Source organism: Lepus europaeus, chromosome 17, assembly GCF_033115175.1.
Source record: "Lepus europaeus isolate LE1 chromosome 17, mLepTim1.pri, whole genome shotgun sequence".
Classification (NCBI taxonomy): Eukaryota; Metazoa; Chordata; class Mammalia; order Lagomorpha; family Leporidae; genus Lepus; species Lepus europaeus.
Genome location: NC_084843.1, coordinates 52,404,020 through 52,421,324, shown reverse-complemented (window position 1 = coordinate 52,421,324; position 17,305 = coordinate 52,404,020). Strand labels below are relative to the sequence as shown.

At 39.5% G+C, this 17,305-nt stretch overlaps 1 protein-coding gene across 3 annotated transcripts in view; it reads left to right on the top strand.

The window, feature by feature from the left end:
- The window catches only part of RTKN2 (rhotekin 2), a 71,685-nt gene extending 64,179 nt beyond the window's left edge, over nt 1-7,506 (top strand). For all 3 annotated transcript variants that reach the window (XM_062214738.1, XM_062214737.1, XM_062214739.1), the window contains exon 12: nt 223-7,506. In XM_062214738.1, the coding sequence (XP_062070722.1) occupies nt 223-752 (530 nt within the window). In that variant the 3' untranslated portion in view covers nt 753-7,506. The remainder of the gene's footprint in view (nt 1-222) is intronic.
- Nucleotides 7,507-17,305: the final 9,799 nt, after the last annotated feature.

Sequence of the window (17,305 nt, the reverse complement as noted above, 5' to 3'; positions counted from 1 at the left end):
TACCAGTACATATATGTGTAATGAGTGTGTAGTGCAGTACATGATCTTGTTTTTTGATATGACTGTTTTGACAAGTAGACATTGCTTATTTTTTGATAAGTCTTAAATTTTTGATAACCATTATAGATAGCATATTAGTTTGGAAAATAATAACTTACTTAGATATATGCATATTGCTTTTGAATTTTTCCCCATGTATTTTTCTCCTAAAAACTATTACAGGCATTGACTCACCTATGAAAATTGAAAGTTTAACTGATATAATACAAAAAAAAATTGAAGAGACAGATGGACAGTTCCTTATTGGTCAGCAAGAAGAAGTCTCCCCACCTCCTTGGGCTGTACTCTTTGATGGTAACCATAAAATGGTCATTCAGAAAAAGATACTGTCTCCTGAAAGTGAACACCTGCCCGATGGGAAAGGGAAAAAGAGACGGGCTCCTCTTCCTCCTTCTGATAAACCTCCATTCAGCTTAAAGACACAGAGCAACTCAGAACAACCTGTTAAGGATGACTGGGGAAACACAAGTACTTCCCGAACCTCACCTTTGGAGACCAGACTGTCAACCCTAATGCACCACTTACAGAAGCCAACAGCTGCTCCTCAAAAACTGCTTCCTGCCAGGAGACGGAGTTTAACTGATGGTAACCACATAGACACTAAAACTAGCTTTGAAGCCAAGCCAGTGCCAGCCCCAAGGCAGAAATCCATCAAAGACATTTTGGACCCCAGATCATGGTTGCAAGTATAGAAAACCCTTAATGTGTGATACATTTAACAAAATCTGTAACTGTGAGGTTTAATTCAGAGGCATTATAAATGTAGTATTATTATGTAATTATAGAAGTAAGTATAATAGTGATTTACATAAATAATTAATAAGCTATTAGGTATAGAAAACCATTTTATGTTGAAGAAGCGGCTTTCTCTTTTACTTCTGATTTTCAGAATATGAGTGATTTTCCCTGCAGAGAGTAAGAGGCAGTTTGTAGACAATATCCTAATTGTTAGAAGGGTTAATTTATTCCTAAATTAGTACCAGGCAGTGAATAAGCACTAGGCAGAAGAAAGCATTAAAATTTCTTTGGGGCAGAGACTGTCTAGTAATTTAAAATGTGTTAAATATGAGCCATATTCTCATTGTGAGAATTTTAATACTAATGGAATGTTTCAAAGGTTTTATTCAAACCACAAATTATAGAATCCACCCAAGAAAATTTTCTTCTTAGCATTCTGGAATTCTCATCTAATGGTTCACTGGCTCTCGCCTATTGTTTAACTCACTAGTTTATAGGCCTGACCTTTTAAATTCTTGGGATAAATTTTGGAATATTAAATTCTTCATTTTTAAAGGGAACACATAATGTGCTATTCAAAGTTGTTTCCTTGATGAGCCCTGAAGTCCTATTGACATTAACTCTCATTAAGTGAAGAATAACATCCATTAGTTTAGACAAATGGTCTGAAATGGTCTTGCATCTACTTTTTTCGATGTGTGGTGCTAATTTCCATTGTGATTTTGGAATCTGGGGAAGTGAGTAGCTGATTAACACCTTAAAATTCATTTAATTCTTATTTTAAAAACAGATGGCAGATTCAAAAATATCAGAAAAGTTGGCCATGGTAATTTTCAGAATTAGTCCTTTTTAAATATTTTAATCGGATTTCCTTTTTCTAGTAAGATTTGATATCTGCTATTGATATTATTAATTAAAAGTCATTTTTTTACAATAATGACATTGGAATCATTTCCATTGGAGGTAATTTCCATAGCAACTAATCATAGTGACCTAAACAGAATTATGAAATCAAGTGAGAAATAAATAGAAAAAAGAGTGAATATCTTAAAGGAACAAAAAAAATCAATTTTTATAATAATGCTTACTGTAAACAAGGACAGAAAATCAGAATTTCCAAATGAAACAGTTTCCATAAGGTGTCAGTAATAGCACCAAAAAATCTCAACTCACACTGTACCCTAAATGTCATTGCACAGAAATAAAAATATAAGAATTAAATTACTGCCCTGTGTATAATCTCCAGAGATCTTTTTAAAGCTAGTGAGAATTCTTACTTGGATGAGAACTACATTATTACAAAATAAAGTAAACACTTGACCTACCCAAGGAAAAAAAAAACCCATTCATTTAAATGGAGTCTTTTTTTTATTTTTAGATAGCAGAGTCTTTTTTCATTTATAGAGAGTGATACAACTGCCAGGTTGCTTTTGTGTTTGCCCAGCACTCCTAAGAAGAATTGGAACATAAGGGAGTAATGATACAAAAGGTCTCTTGTGACTGGCAGCACCAGGACAGACATAGTGTTGGTAAACAGAAAATGCTATATGCTTTCTGATGGAATTTAGAAACAATGACATGTATGAAAACCAAAAAAGAAAAAAAAAAGTTATTTTTTTCTAAATAGAAGTGCTTGCCATTTCAGTATATGATACACTAAAAGTAAAGGATATTGTGTGAATATTTTGTTCGTTAAAACCTCACTGCTGTTTTTGACAGCATTTGTGATGTCTTTGCCACCAAATTATTGAGCCAGATGATGCTGCAGGTGAATTTGTTCCTGAAACTGGCATCTGTGTTGTTTTCTTCCCTCCTCTCACTGATGCCTTCCTTTATTACAAACCAGTATTAAAACGTCCAGGTGATATTCTTGTCCTTTCCTCTCATGCAGATTATAGCAGGAAGGATTTAAGTTGTACAGGAAAGACAGTTTATTCAGAAAAGTTACCTAAGCAGTTGTGCCCTCAGAGGGGGACTTTGAACAGGTCTGAAGCATTCTTGCTGTAGTCCTTAGGTGATGCCTTAACCAAGGACCACCCCAGCCTTCCGACACTATTTTTTAAAATATTTATTTATTTATTTGAAAGGCAGAGTTAAAAAGAGGCAGAGGCAGAGAGAGAGAGAGAGAGAGAGAGATCTTCTATCTGCTGGTTCACTTCCCAGATGGCCGCAACTGCTGGAGCTGCGCTGATCCAAAGCCAGGAGCTAGGAGCTTCTTCCGGGTCTCCCATGCAGGTGCAGGGGCCCAAGGACTTGGGTCGACTTCTCCTGCTTTCCCAGGCCTTAGCAGAGAGCTGGATCAGAAGTGGAGCAGCTGAGACTCGAACCAGCGCCCCATATAGGATGGTGGCTTTGCCTGCTGGGCCACACACCGGCCCCTCTGACACTATTAATCCCACTTCTGGAGGCCCATCCTATTCATGGAGCCCTTAAAGACCACCAGAGTCCTCAGTTACACTTTCTGTGGCCCTACCCCCTTGCCAAAAAAGAAAGTTATGGCAGACTTGTTTTTTTCTTTTTCAGTCCCTTCCTACCTTCCTTCCCTCAGTCCCCTACCTACCTTCCTTCCTTCCTTCAGTATTTAAAAAATAATCTAAAAATACTGAGCTAAACATCGTATCAAAGAGTTCATCAAAACAATGTTTGTCTCATTTCCTAAACCGGAAGTTTATGACAGAAAAATATGCCATGTGATATGAAGAATGTTCCAGCTCTTTATGAGCTGGCTTTTCACGTTTCTTTGTCTTTTTAATTTATTTCCTTGTATATTAAGACTAAACCTTGAAACAAAGAATTAGTTGTCAGACCTTAGTAATAATAATTGGAGATACATGTCAGAAAAAAAACAGGTGTTTTATAATTCTGATGATCTGAAGATAATACCTAAAGACAATTGGAGTTACATACTAAGCTCTGGGATATAAATTACTTAACAACAGCATTACCATAGTATTGTTTTTAATGGCTACAAAATGGTAAGTTTTGTGTTTTATCTTATAAGAACAAAGAGGTATTTTTCTTTTATTACAAATGCATACCTCCTAAGGTGAACAGTTTTTCAAAAATATCAGGCACACCAGCTCTAGCTGAGTTTTGTTAAATCCACCTTAACTGTCTACAGTACCCCCTGACTTCTTTTAAATGGATGTGAATGTATGTGGGAAACTAAATCCAGTTATTATAAATGCCTTATCTTTATTCTTTAGGATCCTACTAAATTTATTTTACCCTATTACTATTTATTAAAAATGGAAGCCTCCTTGATTTAGAGACAACTCATGTAAGGTAGGTTAAGCAGTCAAGTATTTCTTTAGGCTTATGTTCAGTACCTCACCCACCTACTGAGAAGTTAATTAATTCAGTCCAAAATGAAATTATAGGGCAGTTTGGTGCAATTCATGTTAAATGCCATTCGAATGTAATCACCTGTGTTACTCAGAATGCAGAAAACCACGCTAAAGACAGAATGTGCTATGCCATGGACAAGGAGAGAAAGGCTTTTGCTGGAAAAATACCTTTCCCTCTTGTCAGAATTGATCAAAACTCATTGTCTTAAAAGAATAAATTATTGAACAGTAATTAAACATTAACTGATGACCATTTATAATCTCGTGGTTATCTTCACTGGCCCTTGAGTCTTAAGCTATAGTGTAGATTGAGGTAACTTTCCACACCTGTATTTCACAGGCATCACTGTTTTTACATGTTTACCTGCTTGCCTGTCACTGGTTCATTGCTAGTGATGGCCATATGAAAGCTATTTATGCTGGATCATGCATATTCTTAGTTAACTCTGAGAAAGATGTTATCTTGGAAAAATTTAGTGGGGTATGTTACTCTCTTGGATGTGCTTGAAAAATTGGAGTTATTTGTCATTTTTATTTTTTGGGTTGAATATGGGTAAAATGTCTAGATTAAAAAGTATTAATCTGTCATAAAAATACTTTAAATATCAAAGGTATTTGCTAAGAAAACCCAAGTCATTTGATTAAAACTCCTATATATTAAAAGATCTGATTTATGAAGACATGATATAACATTTCTCTTAGGTCCTCTCCGCAATAGATTGACAGGAGTAGACAAGGTGGTTGATTCAGTTTAATCAGAGAAAGTTTATTCAGCAGCCAGTACCAGTTACCGTAAGACCAATATTCTGATAGCCTTGATATAATTAGCATTTACTAAAATGTTTGCATTTAATCCTTCTTGAAGTATAGATGCTCTTTGAAAAATCCATTGATGTAATCTTATTTTTGGTTGAGTGATCCAGAATTTCCCTGGAGTTTAAGTCACTCTAATGATAAATTAGGTACCTAGGATATTCAGTCACTGTTAGCCACAAGGAAACTCCTGATTTTAATTCACCTCCCTCAGTACTTAATTTATTCCCATGGAGCACCTTAGGGGAGGGGGAGAGAAATGAGCAAATCTGCTTCAATTACAGCTCTTATTTCAATGCTTTATTTCTAAATCTGTAGTATGGTCAGAAATCTTTAACATTTCTTTTAAGGAAAAAACTTCCCCTCTCTAAGGAGAGAGGCCTACTAATCTATGTTCTTAGATTAAAAAAATGTCTTAAGGCTTAATTTAAAAAAAAAAAAAGATTATTTTATTTGAAAGTCAGAGTTACAGTTAGAGAGAGGGGAGAGGTCTTCTGTCCACTGATTCACTCCCCAAATGGCCATAGTGACTAGAGTTGGGCCAGGCCAGAGCCAGGAACTTCATCGTGCTCTCTCACAATGGGTGCAGGGGCTCAAGCACTTAGGCTAGCCTCTGCTGCCCTCCCAGGTGTATTAGCAGTGAACTGGATCAGAAGTGGAGCAGCCAGGACTCCAACTGGCACCCAAATGGGATGCTGGCACTGCAGATGGCACCTTAACCTGCTGCGCCACAGCGCCGGCCCCCTTAAGGTTTAATTAATGAGAACAAAAACTATTACAGGCCTATTAATAAACATTTTTTCTTGCCAGCGCCGTGGCTCAGTAGGCTAATCCTCCGCCTTGCGGCACCAGCACACCGGGTTCTAGTCCCGATCGGGGCGCTGGATTCTGTTCCGGTTGCCCCTCTTCCAGGCCAGCTCTCTGCTATGGCCCGGAAGTGCAGTGGAGGATGGCCCAAGTGCTTGGGCCCTGCACCCCATGGGAGACCAGGAGAAGCACCTGGCTCCTGCCTTCGGATCAGTGTGGTGTGCCGGCCGCAGCGCTCCTGCCGCAGTGGCCATTGGAGGGTGAACCAACGGCAAAGGAAGATCTTTCTCTCTGTCTCTCTCTCTCTCTCACTGTCCACTCTGCCTGTCAACAACAACAACAAAAAACATTTTTTCTTTATCTCAGTATAGGAAAAATACTAATCCTGACATGTTTGATAATAAGGCAGGATCATTCCAAATTTACTGCAAATTGTGTTTTAAATTGCAACCATTTGCTTTTCAGAGATATGGAAATCTTTTAATGTGAAGGAGAGTAGATTGAAAAGATCCTAACTGCATAATCATGCCATGTCATAAGACTGCATCAAGACATCAAAATTAGTTGTTTTGCTGAAAATGGATGCTTGCTCATCCTTTCCTTATGCTGTCTGAGATCACTATGCCTAGACTGCCTTCTCTCACTTCATGCAAGCTGCCTTCAATCGCAGGCAGCCAACACTGGCAGCTTCCTAGTAGTACCACCTCGAAATTCCCTAAGACTTCAGCCCTCCTCCACTTCCAGGGATAGTGCATCCTTCCTTTGTACTTCATGTATGCCTCTATTAATATCCCAAACCCTTGTTTGTATTTTTACATCAACCTTGTATATTAGTTTTGTGAGTTTGTCCCTTCTTCACTTAGCAACTTCATAAACTTAGCAACTTAAAACAGTACCCATCTGTTAGCTCGCATTTTGATAAATCAGAAATCCGAGTAGGCTGAGTTGGGTTCTCTGCTGAGGATCTCACCAAGCCAAAATCAAGGTGTTGGCCAGGCTTTGCCCTGGAATCTTGGAAAAACACCACTTCCCAGCTTTCTCTGGTTATTGCTGGAATTTAATGCCTGGTGCTTGTAGGGCTAACCACTGGCAAAGGGCCATTCTTAGCTTCTAGAGACTGCTCCAAGGACTTCCATGTTTCCCCTCCAGTATGCAGAGCCAGCAACAGTACATTAAATCTTTGTGCTTCAAATCTCTGATTTTTCTCTATGCTACCATTTGTTTTGCTTTTAAAGGGCTCATGAGATTTGATGAGGGATGCCCACCAGTATAATCTCCCTTTTGATTAATTTGAGGTCCACTGATTACTAGCTTTAGTTGCATCTGGGGAAAAAAAAAAAACAAAAACAAACTTTTGCATTCAGTATAATCACAGGTGTGCTATCCCGTCATTTTCATAGGGCAGGAAATCTTGTTGTGCCAGATTTTTCAAGGTCAGGAAGCATGCCCTACTGACCTTTTAACCCTGCCATAGAATACTGCAATGAGAGTGAGTACAGATTATTGGGTATTTGTTATGTGTAATATACCATGTTAACTATTTCACATGAATTATTTAATCATTACCATACCTTCCTGTTAGCCCCATTTGACAGATGTAGAGGAGTAGAAGACATGCCTGGTGTCATCCTGTACCATGATAGAGTATGGTTTCTGGAATTAGATCTGGATTAAATTATACCGCTGCTATGACCTAGCTGTATGATTTGGGGCTGGTATGTTGGATTTTTTTTTTTTTTTATCATCACCTCATTCTTCTTCTTCTTCTTCTTTTTTTTTTTTTTTTTTTTTGTAACTGTTAAGATAAAAATAGTACTTACCTCATGTGATACTTATGATTATTAAATAATATAAGGCATATAACACCTGTATTCCAGGGCCTGGTACTTAATTTCTTGCCTTATTTCTGCAATGTGGCATATTGTGTGTAACATGGATAAAAAGGGGAGGGAGCACAGCTATTGTTCCACCTAAATATGATGACTTAAGATCACTTATAACTTCTCTTCCATTTTCATTTTTTGCTTAGTGTGAACATATTGGGCTTACAATGTATACAAAACTAGGAAATAACTAGAGCTATGTCTAAATATTTCTTGTCCATTCTGTTTGAACCCTATATTTGACAATGCTGGGGCTTACAAATTAAAATACTTCTCTTTTTTTAATCATAATATTCCTTCTTATGTGTATCAAAAATGATACTGAAAAATGAGTTCTGGGCTGCAAAGGTTTATTTTTAGCACTGTCTGTAAAAGAATACCTATTCATGAGAAGCTCATATTCAAGTGGGTAGGACCAACCATATTAGAAAATGTTGAAATGAATTACTGCTTGACCTGCATAAGCCTCTCTGGATGCAGACATTTAGAGTGATCTCTACCATTAGGAAACTCAAGTTGTAAAGATGAAAGAATATATAAAACAATGTGGGTAATTTAAAGGAGTCCATTCAATGCAAGCATCTAATTTAAGTACTATGAGAAATCAGTGAGGGATGTGAGAATTTTTACAAAGCAATGTTTCAATAGATGCAAAAGGCCTTGTACCTTTGGAAATGAGTATCTTGCAATAATGCAGGGACTAGCTATAATAGGATTTTTCAAGTCTGAGAAGGATAACTAAGAAGACAATTTATCCAGTGGGTTCCTAGAGGAGTTTAATTGTACAGATGTCAAAGCGGGGTGAATAATCATGGAAGTTGTGGAAAGGAGTGGCTTGGATAGGGCATTTGCCTGGGCAGGACTGGGATGAGCATATTGGAAAGGTGAGAATCAAAATTGTAGGTAAAACAAGTTGGCAGGGCAGCAAACGTGGGGATAAGAGTAAGGGAGGATATGTTGGATCACATTCAGAGCTTTGAATGCCAGTTCATGGAAATAAGGTTAAACTAAGTGGGAATAGTTGACATCAGAGCCAGAGTTAATGGAAAGAGCACTCAGTTTATGAGTTGAGGAAGCTGGAACCAAGCCCCTGGATACCATGATCCAGTTATGTTGCCTTGGGTAAATTACAACTTCCTTATCAGTAGAACAGCTGGGATGGCTATTGGTGCTTGCCTCAAAGTGGTACAGAGAGCTCTTGGCTTCCAGACTGGTGCCCTTGGAGGAGGCAACCAATGGGGAATCCCAAGTTGGTGAGCCTTGAGTCTCCTAATTTAGCTAAAGCAGCTCTAAGTTCACCTACTTTATGTTTTAACATAGTATGAGGTACTAGTACAACAATCCCCATTGTACAGATGAGCAATTTGAGCCACAGGACAATTTGTACAAGTCCTCACAGTAAGTAGCAAAGACAAGATCTAAACCCATTCCATCATCCAGAGTGAGTGTTCTCATCCTTGATGTGTAACAGCCTGTAAGGAATGTGAAATAGCAAAGAAGCATCAACAGCAAATTTTGCCAGAGTAGCTTCTAATTTCTTTGTCCCTAAAAATGTGGTCACTTGGTATAGCCCTTTGCATTAAAGTCCCAAAGGAGTTGGACCTTGTGGCACAGCCACTGCTTGGGACACCTGAAGTCCCGCTGCCCTATCTCCAATCCAGTTTCCTGCTGTTGTGCATCCTGGGAGGCAGCAAATAGTAACTCCAGTATTTGAGTCCCTGCCATCCACATGCGAAACATGAATGGAGTTCCAGGCTTCTCGCTTCAGCCTCACCCAGCCCCAGCTGTTGCAGGCATTTGAAGAAAGATTCTCACTCTCTTATTCTGCCTTTTAAATAAACAAACACATAACAATTTTAAGAAGTGAAGCCCAAATGAAAATCCATTCATAATTAGGACAACGTATTTCTGCTCTGAGCGTAACGTCTGGCTCTGGGTCTAGGGAGCTTTAGGGTATATAAAATTGCCTCTGCTACCAAGCAGTGGGAGGCATTAATGGAAATATGAAGGGGGGAGAACAAATTCCATCTGAGGACGCCTGGGAGAACTGGAAGTAGTGCTGTTAGAGCCAGGGCTTGAAGGATGAGTTGGCCTTCATTAATTAAATTTCTTTAGGTAGAAAGTACTGGAATTCGAAAAGGGGCTAATTTACTGAAAGGCTATTGGAATCACTCAGAGACTGACGGATGTCCAGGAAGGGTTAGACAGGAAAACTTGGGGTCCACAGCAACTTAAATATTGGAAGAATAAACTCTGTTCTGACTCATTAGGGTAGTCTTGAGAATGGTAACTTAGGGATACAAAATAAATCACAGAACTTATTCACCTAGAACTGGATCTCAAGTAGAGGTGGTTTAGTCCACTACAGAACATTTGACAACATCTGGAGACTTTTTTTAAAAAAACAAAGATTGGCTGATTGATTTTAAAGGCAGCATTATGTAGAAGGATCTTCCATCCCATGGTTGACTCCCTCAAATGCCTGCAACAGCTAGGCATGCACCAGGCCAAAGCCACTGACCCAGAACTCCTACCAGGTCTTCACATGAGTAGTAGGGTAGAGGGACCAAAGTACCTGGGCCATCATTTTTGTCTCCCTAGGCACATTAGCAGGAAGCTGGATTGGAAGCCGAGTAGCTGAGATTTGACCTGGCATTCCAAAATGGGGATATGGATGTCCCAAGTAGCAGCTTAACCTGCTGCACCATAGTGCCCGTCCTGTTGACACTTCCAGTTGTCTCAGTGAGGGCTGGAAGGTGCTGCATCCGTCTAGTGGGAAAAGACAGGAATGCTATTATCTTAGAATGCCCAGGACAGCCTCACAGCAAAGAATTATCCAGGCCAAAACATCAGGGCCAAAGCTGATACACCCTGGCTTGGAATCCATGAATACTTATCACATAAGATAAAAGCCAATATATGTAAAAAATGTAGAAAATATAGCATGTACATACATGCTTCTTAGTACCCAGGTAAACTGGGTCTTGAAAAGCCTGTAGGATTGGGCTGTTCTGAAAGGGAAAAGGCATTCTGAGCAAAGGAACAGCATTATGGTGGTTTAGAATCTTTCCACAATGGCTTAGCACTGTGGCATAACTGGTAAAGCCACTGTAACACCGGCATACCAATGATCGCCAGTTCAAGTCCTGGCTGCTCCACTTCTGATCCCACGCCCTTTGAAGAATGACATGGGAAAGGAATGGAAGATGACCCAATTTCTTGGGTCCCTGCACCCATGTGAGAGACCCAGAAACTCCTGGCTCCCAGCTTTGGTATGGCCCAGCCCTGGCCACTGCAGCCATCTGGAGATTGAACCAGTGAATGGAAGATCTCGCTCTCTGTCTTTCCCTCTTTTATTTAAATATTTAATATTTTTTAAAACCCGTCCACAAATTCTGACACTCTCCCCTTCAAAGGTAGAGCCATATTCCCCTCCATTTGAATATAGTCTGGATTTAATGCCACACATAACAAACATGATACAGTGGGATCATTGGGAGGAGAAGTAAGACCGCCCACCGGCAGCCAGCCAAGCTTGCTAGTCAGCCACCTCTGCAGCCCATCCTCGAGTCTTGGCATGACCGCGACCCCAGAAATTGCAAGCCAGACCACACAGCTCAGCTGCTGCTAAATCTTGCTCATGCATTTATTGCCTTTTTATTTTAAAAGATTTCAAATAATACAGAAAAGTATAAAGATGAGATCAATGAGCGCACAGATGCACTAATTTGACCTTTTGCCATATTTCATATGTAAATATATATATACATATATATACACACACACACACACATATAGGTTTTTTTAGACATTTATTTACTTGAAAGAGATCTTCCATCTGCTGGTTCACTCCCCAAATAGTCACAGCAGCCGGGACTCGACCAGGCCAAAGCTAGGAGCCTGGAACTCCATCCGGGTTTCCCATGGGGGTGCAGGGACCCAAGCACTTGAGCCATTTTCCACTGCATTCCAGGCACATTGGCAGGTAATTGGATCAGGAGTGGAGCAACCAGTACATGAACTGGCATCAATATGTTATGCTGGCATTGAAGGTGGTGGCTTACCCTGCACTCCAATGCCTGTCCCTACATACTATTTTAAAAATTGGAGTGGATATATTATATCACATAACCTCATATTCATGGCAAAGATCATAAAATGAGAAAATAAGGGTTATAATTCAGTGAAAACATTTATAAGCATCTGTTTAACAAATAATACAATGTCCACACTTTTTACTATACGCAAAAATAAGTATTAGTAAAATTAGTATATAATATATAAATGTCCACATATGATAAAACGTGGTATTGCTCCTATATTCTTGACTCTTAGTAACCAATGATAGGATAATAAGTGTTTATTGTTTTATCACTGCATTGTTTTAGAGATGCTTTGTCAATATAAAGATGCTGAGAGGATCAAGACCCCCTTGACTTTATAAAAATTGTATTTTAAACAGAAAACTAGAGCAGAATACTTATTCTAGCAGTTAAGATGCCCATGTTCCCTGTTGGAGTATTTGGGTTCAGTGCCTGGCTCTGGCTCCTGACTCCAGCTTCCTGTTAATGTGCTCCCTAGCAGGCAGCAGATGATGGCTCAAGTGGTTGGGTTCTTGCCACTCACATAGCAGATCTGGATTCAATTGCTGCTTCCCAGCTTTGGCCTGGCCAGTCCTAGCTGTTGTGGGCATTTGGGGAATGTACTAGCACATAGGAGTTCTCTCTGTCTACATGTCTGTCTCTGTCTTTCCTTTACTCTTTGTATCTCTGCCTCCAAATTAAAAAAATTAAACCTTTTTCGTGTAGATCCAGCTCACTAATGTATTAACTTGATTTTTCTTACCTGCCAGACTTTTTGCAAGGGGGCCAGGATGGGTGACACATTAAATTACATCCACCTGTGACCTGTTAGCGTGACTGAGTTTATCAAATCTCTTTTCAGTAAGCAAGAGAGAAGGAAAGGCCTGAGGGCTGTGAAGAGGGGTGAACAGATTGAAGGGAGGAAACTTCATGGGCCTGGAGCGAACCTTATTCACACGTGTCCAAGGGCTTTGAATGGAGTCTGTGATTCCTGTTTTCCCTTGGCAAGAAATTCTGCATCTGTGTGTGTGTGTGAGAGCGAGAGAGTTCTTTCTTCCTTTTCTTTTGTTTTTCTTTCCCTTCATTCCTTCCTTCTCTTCCCCTCCCCCTTCTCTCCTTCCCTTCCTTCCTGCCTTCCTCCCCTCCTTTCTCCACCCCCCCAAAAGCAGAGAGATTGACAGAAAGATCTTCCATCATTGGTTCACTTTCTAAATTCTAGCAACAGTTAGGGCTGGGACAGGCCAAAATTGATCCCTGAGCCCTATTCTGGTTGCCCTTATGGGTGGCAAGGATCCAAGCACTTGAGCCATCACCTGCTGCCCTCTAGGGTACGCATTAGCAGAAACTGGACTGAGGGGGGAAGCCAGGACTGGACCCCACACACTTTCCTGTGGGATGTCAGCATCTCAGCTAACTGCTCCACCACAACACCCACCTCCAAAAAGTGCCTCTTAAATAGTTAATTGTAAAAGCAAAACTGCCATCATGCTCAAATCAGGCACTCAAAGTTCTCTGGAAAATTAGTGTGTCTGGTATACTTCAACACTTTTGCTATGTCACACAGCAAAACAGCCCAAGAAACTAAATTGAATGAAGCTTTGGAGATGTAATACCACTTTACACTGATTTCAACCCAAATGAACTACTAAAAGAAAAAACTTAAGAGTAAAGAACCAAGAAAGTGTTGAACTAAACATGCCGCAGGTCTTATTAATACTAGGGACTATAGTCTGTTGTTTAATATTCTGCCATGAACGTCCTGGGAAGGAACAGATAATTTATACTATTAGTAAAAGATTCAGGAGCAAATGTGGTCAGCCCATACCTTGCAAGTCCCAGTATATGTACAACCATGCTAGCTAGCTGCCCTGGCCTCTGGAGGATGAAGTCTTTTCTCTATCCTCATATAGACTGTAAATCAGTCAGATTGATTCATGGGGTTTAGTTCCAGTGCCAGAAAAAAGCAAAAACAAAAACAAAAAACATGTTTTTCTGACCACTAACCACCAGTAAAATGACCATTGTACAGTGTTGTTCTTTTGTTGTGTTTCAGCAGCAGAACCACATTTCCAGAAAGTCTTAAGTAGGCCTTTAATACACAAAATGGATCAGAGCCAAGCTGCTGTGGGACAGGAACAGGGTGAGCAGCACTTGGCCTGCCCACTGTGCCCCCTCCCCAGTCCTCCCAGAACCTTCTCTGTAGAACCTAAGCATTGACCAGAACAGTTTGAAAACCACTGGGCTAATGTATTGCATAATCTTAATGAAGTACTGCTAGTCATTCCATTTAGAAGCAATGGGTTTTAGACTAACTCTACTTTTGCCTTGTTGCAGTTAATTTGCCTTCTAGAACCTTAATTTTGACTACTCAGTACTGTATTATTCAATGGGCAAAACTAAGCAATTCTCCATTCAACAAAACATGCACACACATATGCATACTACAAAGAGACCAGATTTTTTCCGTAAGAAGGAACATGTGTAAGATCTGTATTTTATGGGTTGGTACTACATCATTTTTGAGCTATACTTCAATATGGTAGAAGGAGGAGGACACCAAACGCTTCAGTGCCCAGGGTCTCTCAAAGGCTTAGTTCCCCACTAAACAGCCCTCTGCTGATTTCTGGGACCACAAGTCACAGACAGAACGTGTCTCCTTAAACTGAACACCCTCTTCCCTCCAGGGACTGACAGCCACATTCCTTATTGCTCCAATTCCCTGCAGTTAAGACTAGAAGAATACAAGGATGTTCACTCTGCTCTGTCTTCTACCATGGTTGCAAAACTTCCTCATTTATCTCCTTCAAATCAAGAGAAGTTTCCCTCATCAATACCATTTCTAGTAAATTGCTCACTCAACTGGTCCTTCTTCAGCAACATCTAACTACAGATAGAAACTTTTGTTTGAACTTCTCTATCTGAATGCATTACCTAGAAACTTCAGATGAATGATAGAAAAATATGCCTAGTGAAAAACAAAGCAAGATGACATAAAAGTGTCTCAGTAAGCAAGAGTGAGAGCCCCAAGGCAGGGGAGTGGAGAAAGGCAAAGGAGGGCCCAGCTCCCTCCCTTGGAGCCTCCACTGTACTGATGAAAACACACTTCACTACCTCCACTGACTGGCCTTCAGCCTACCAGACCTTGCAAAATGGTAATAGTAGGAACAACCCAGAGATTGGTGCAAGAAGCTCACAAAGACTGTTTAGGAGACACTCAACTTTGGGTGACTGCAAGGTGAGGAGTTAGTGATCATGTTTACTGGTTTGAATTCTTGTGTTAGAATCTGATCCCTTCCTAAAGGAACCAAACAAAGAACTTCCACTTTTGATGTCTCACCACAATTTGCAAGTGAGTCACTGTCTTTGTCAGAACCATTCTTTGAATCAGAGCTGGAAGAACTTATGCAATCAAATGTTTGTTAGTTTAGGACTAACTGTACCAAATTATCAGCCAACTTGGAGGGGATGCCAATCAATTTGTGAGGGCTTTGGATGGTCGGTTGGTTGGTTGGTTGATCCATTGGGTTTTGTTTTGCTTTTCAGTGGTCTTATCTTGAGACAAATATAGACATAAGAAGTGGCAAGTCAGGCTATCCTAAGATGAGAGGAGAATCATCTGAAGTTGATATTGAAGTCAGAATATAGGTGGCCATTTAGTTAGAACAGATAGGCAAGTGCACTAAGGATTGGGAATTGGGGATGAGGGTGGTGGTAGAAGACCTTGAGTGACCACTTACCCGTTAGTGATTTACCTTTAACTCACACAGATGTTTTACAGAACATGGTAAGATTTCTAATTAAGCTTCAGGAGAAAGAACATCTGCTAAAAGCTATATTTTTATTTTCTGTTCAGTAATTAACAAGAACTGTTTATTTTCTTTACTCATCTCTTATTTGAGATCATTGTTAAATAATTATAAAATATAAATAGCATATTAGCATCTTGGGTGTACTTGGTTGTTGAGAAATCTTTCTCTAGAGAAAGTATAATTTTATAATTGCAGTTCTTATTATAAGCTTCTTAGACTAGAAACCTCAGAGGTAATTTACTCCGAACTTCTTCTGTAGGTGAAAGCCACTCCCCTAACCTATAATATCCATGAATCACCAGCCTCTAATTGACATTTGTTTAAAAAAAGATTGTTTTTATAAATTTCAGCCCAATTTCCTGTTAGAGAGATTTCCTTACATATTGAGACAACCCGTTTTCCTGAAGCTTGCGTTCTTTTCCATTGGCAGCCCTTTGCAGTTCTGATTGGTTGTGACCTTCTGGTTGTCTCTGTGGGACTTCAGGAGATTTTTTTTCAGAATACTATAATTATAATCAATGACATAATCTTCAGGAACTGATACTTCCAGCATCCTTCAATTTTTCTTCACTTTTCAGATACTCCATTAGAACAGATATGTAAAATATAAAATTCACTGTGGCCTTTCTCTGGAGAATATAAGCTTCATGAGGGAATTCTTATTACTTAGTACAGCACTGATATCATAATAATGACTTGAAAAGGATATTGAAGAGTACTTTACAGGGCAGCCATTGTTCATTTTCTATTCAGTGTTTACCAGTAACTTTCTTTTAAGGTTGTCTGCCATTTGGACAGTCACTTCATTGTTCATTAGCACATGACTCTGGTAAGAATCTCCTGTAGAGAGAAATGTAACAAACTATTACGGCAATTCAACATTGATATTTCAGTTACTCAACTTCAACTAATCCACCCACTGATAGAATGAACTTTGAATTAAGTACTTTGAAGACGAAAGTCAAGTAAATCTTGATAAAAATCAAAGGCTGAGGAAATCTTGTTTGACAGAAGGCATGAACAGAAATGCTAAAATTAATACTATTTGGGGAAAAACACTCATTCCACAGCAGACTAAATGAAGAGTAATAGTTCAAGAGTATCAAAATGCCTACGTGATCAAAAGACAGAAACAGCTTCTTTTTACTACATCTTTTGATATTCCCAGACTCATAATATTCTGCCTACATGAGCACCTGCCTTTGTGGTAACACAGAGCATTTGAACACCATATCTCATTCAACCTCAAACTTCCTGTGAGGTAGGTAAGCGCTGAGAACTCTTGGTGCTATTTTCAAGATGAAGCAAGTGAATTAGGCTGTTCACACACTCCAGGTTTCACAGAAGCCCATGGAGGAAATAAGGGTAAGAATTAGCAGTTAACCTCTAGTCGTAGAAGTCAGTATCTGAACTTCAAAGGACATTGTGAACCCCTGGTCCAACATAGGCTTTCTTAATAAAGACTTTTATTTGTGCACTTGATTCATTTCACCAAGCACACAAATTTTTAAGTACTTTGTAGTCACAAAAGTCATAAACACATATCATAAATAATACAGAAGGGTTTTAAGTCAAAAACATATTACTCCCTCCCCTCACATCCCAATGCCACTTTTCAAAGATTACCGTTACCCAGAGGTTACCAGTGTTGACAGTTTTCTGTGCGTCTGGAAGTGTGTGCATGTTTGTATTTACATGCACACTCAGTTGTATGTTCCGGCTCAGACTAAATGGCTGTACTGGGAAGTCTAATAGTCATTTCAAGA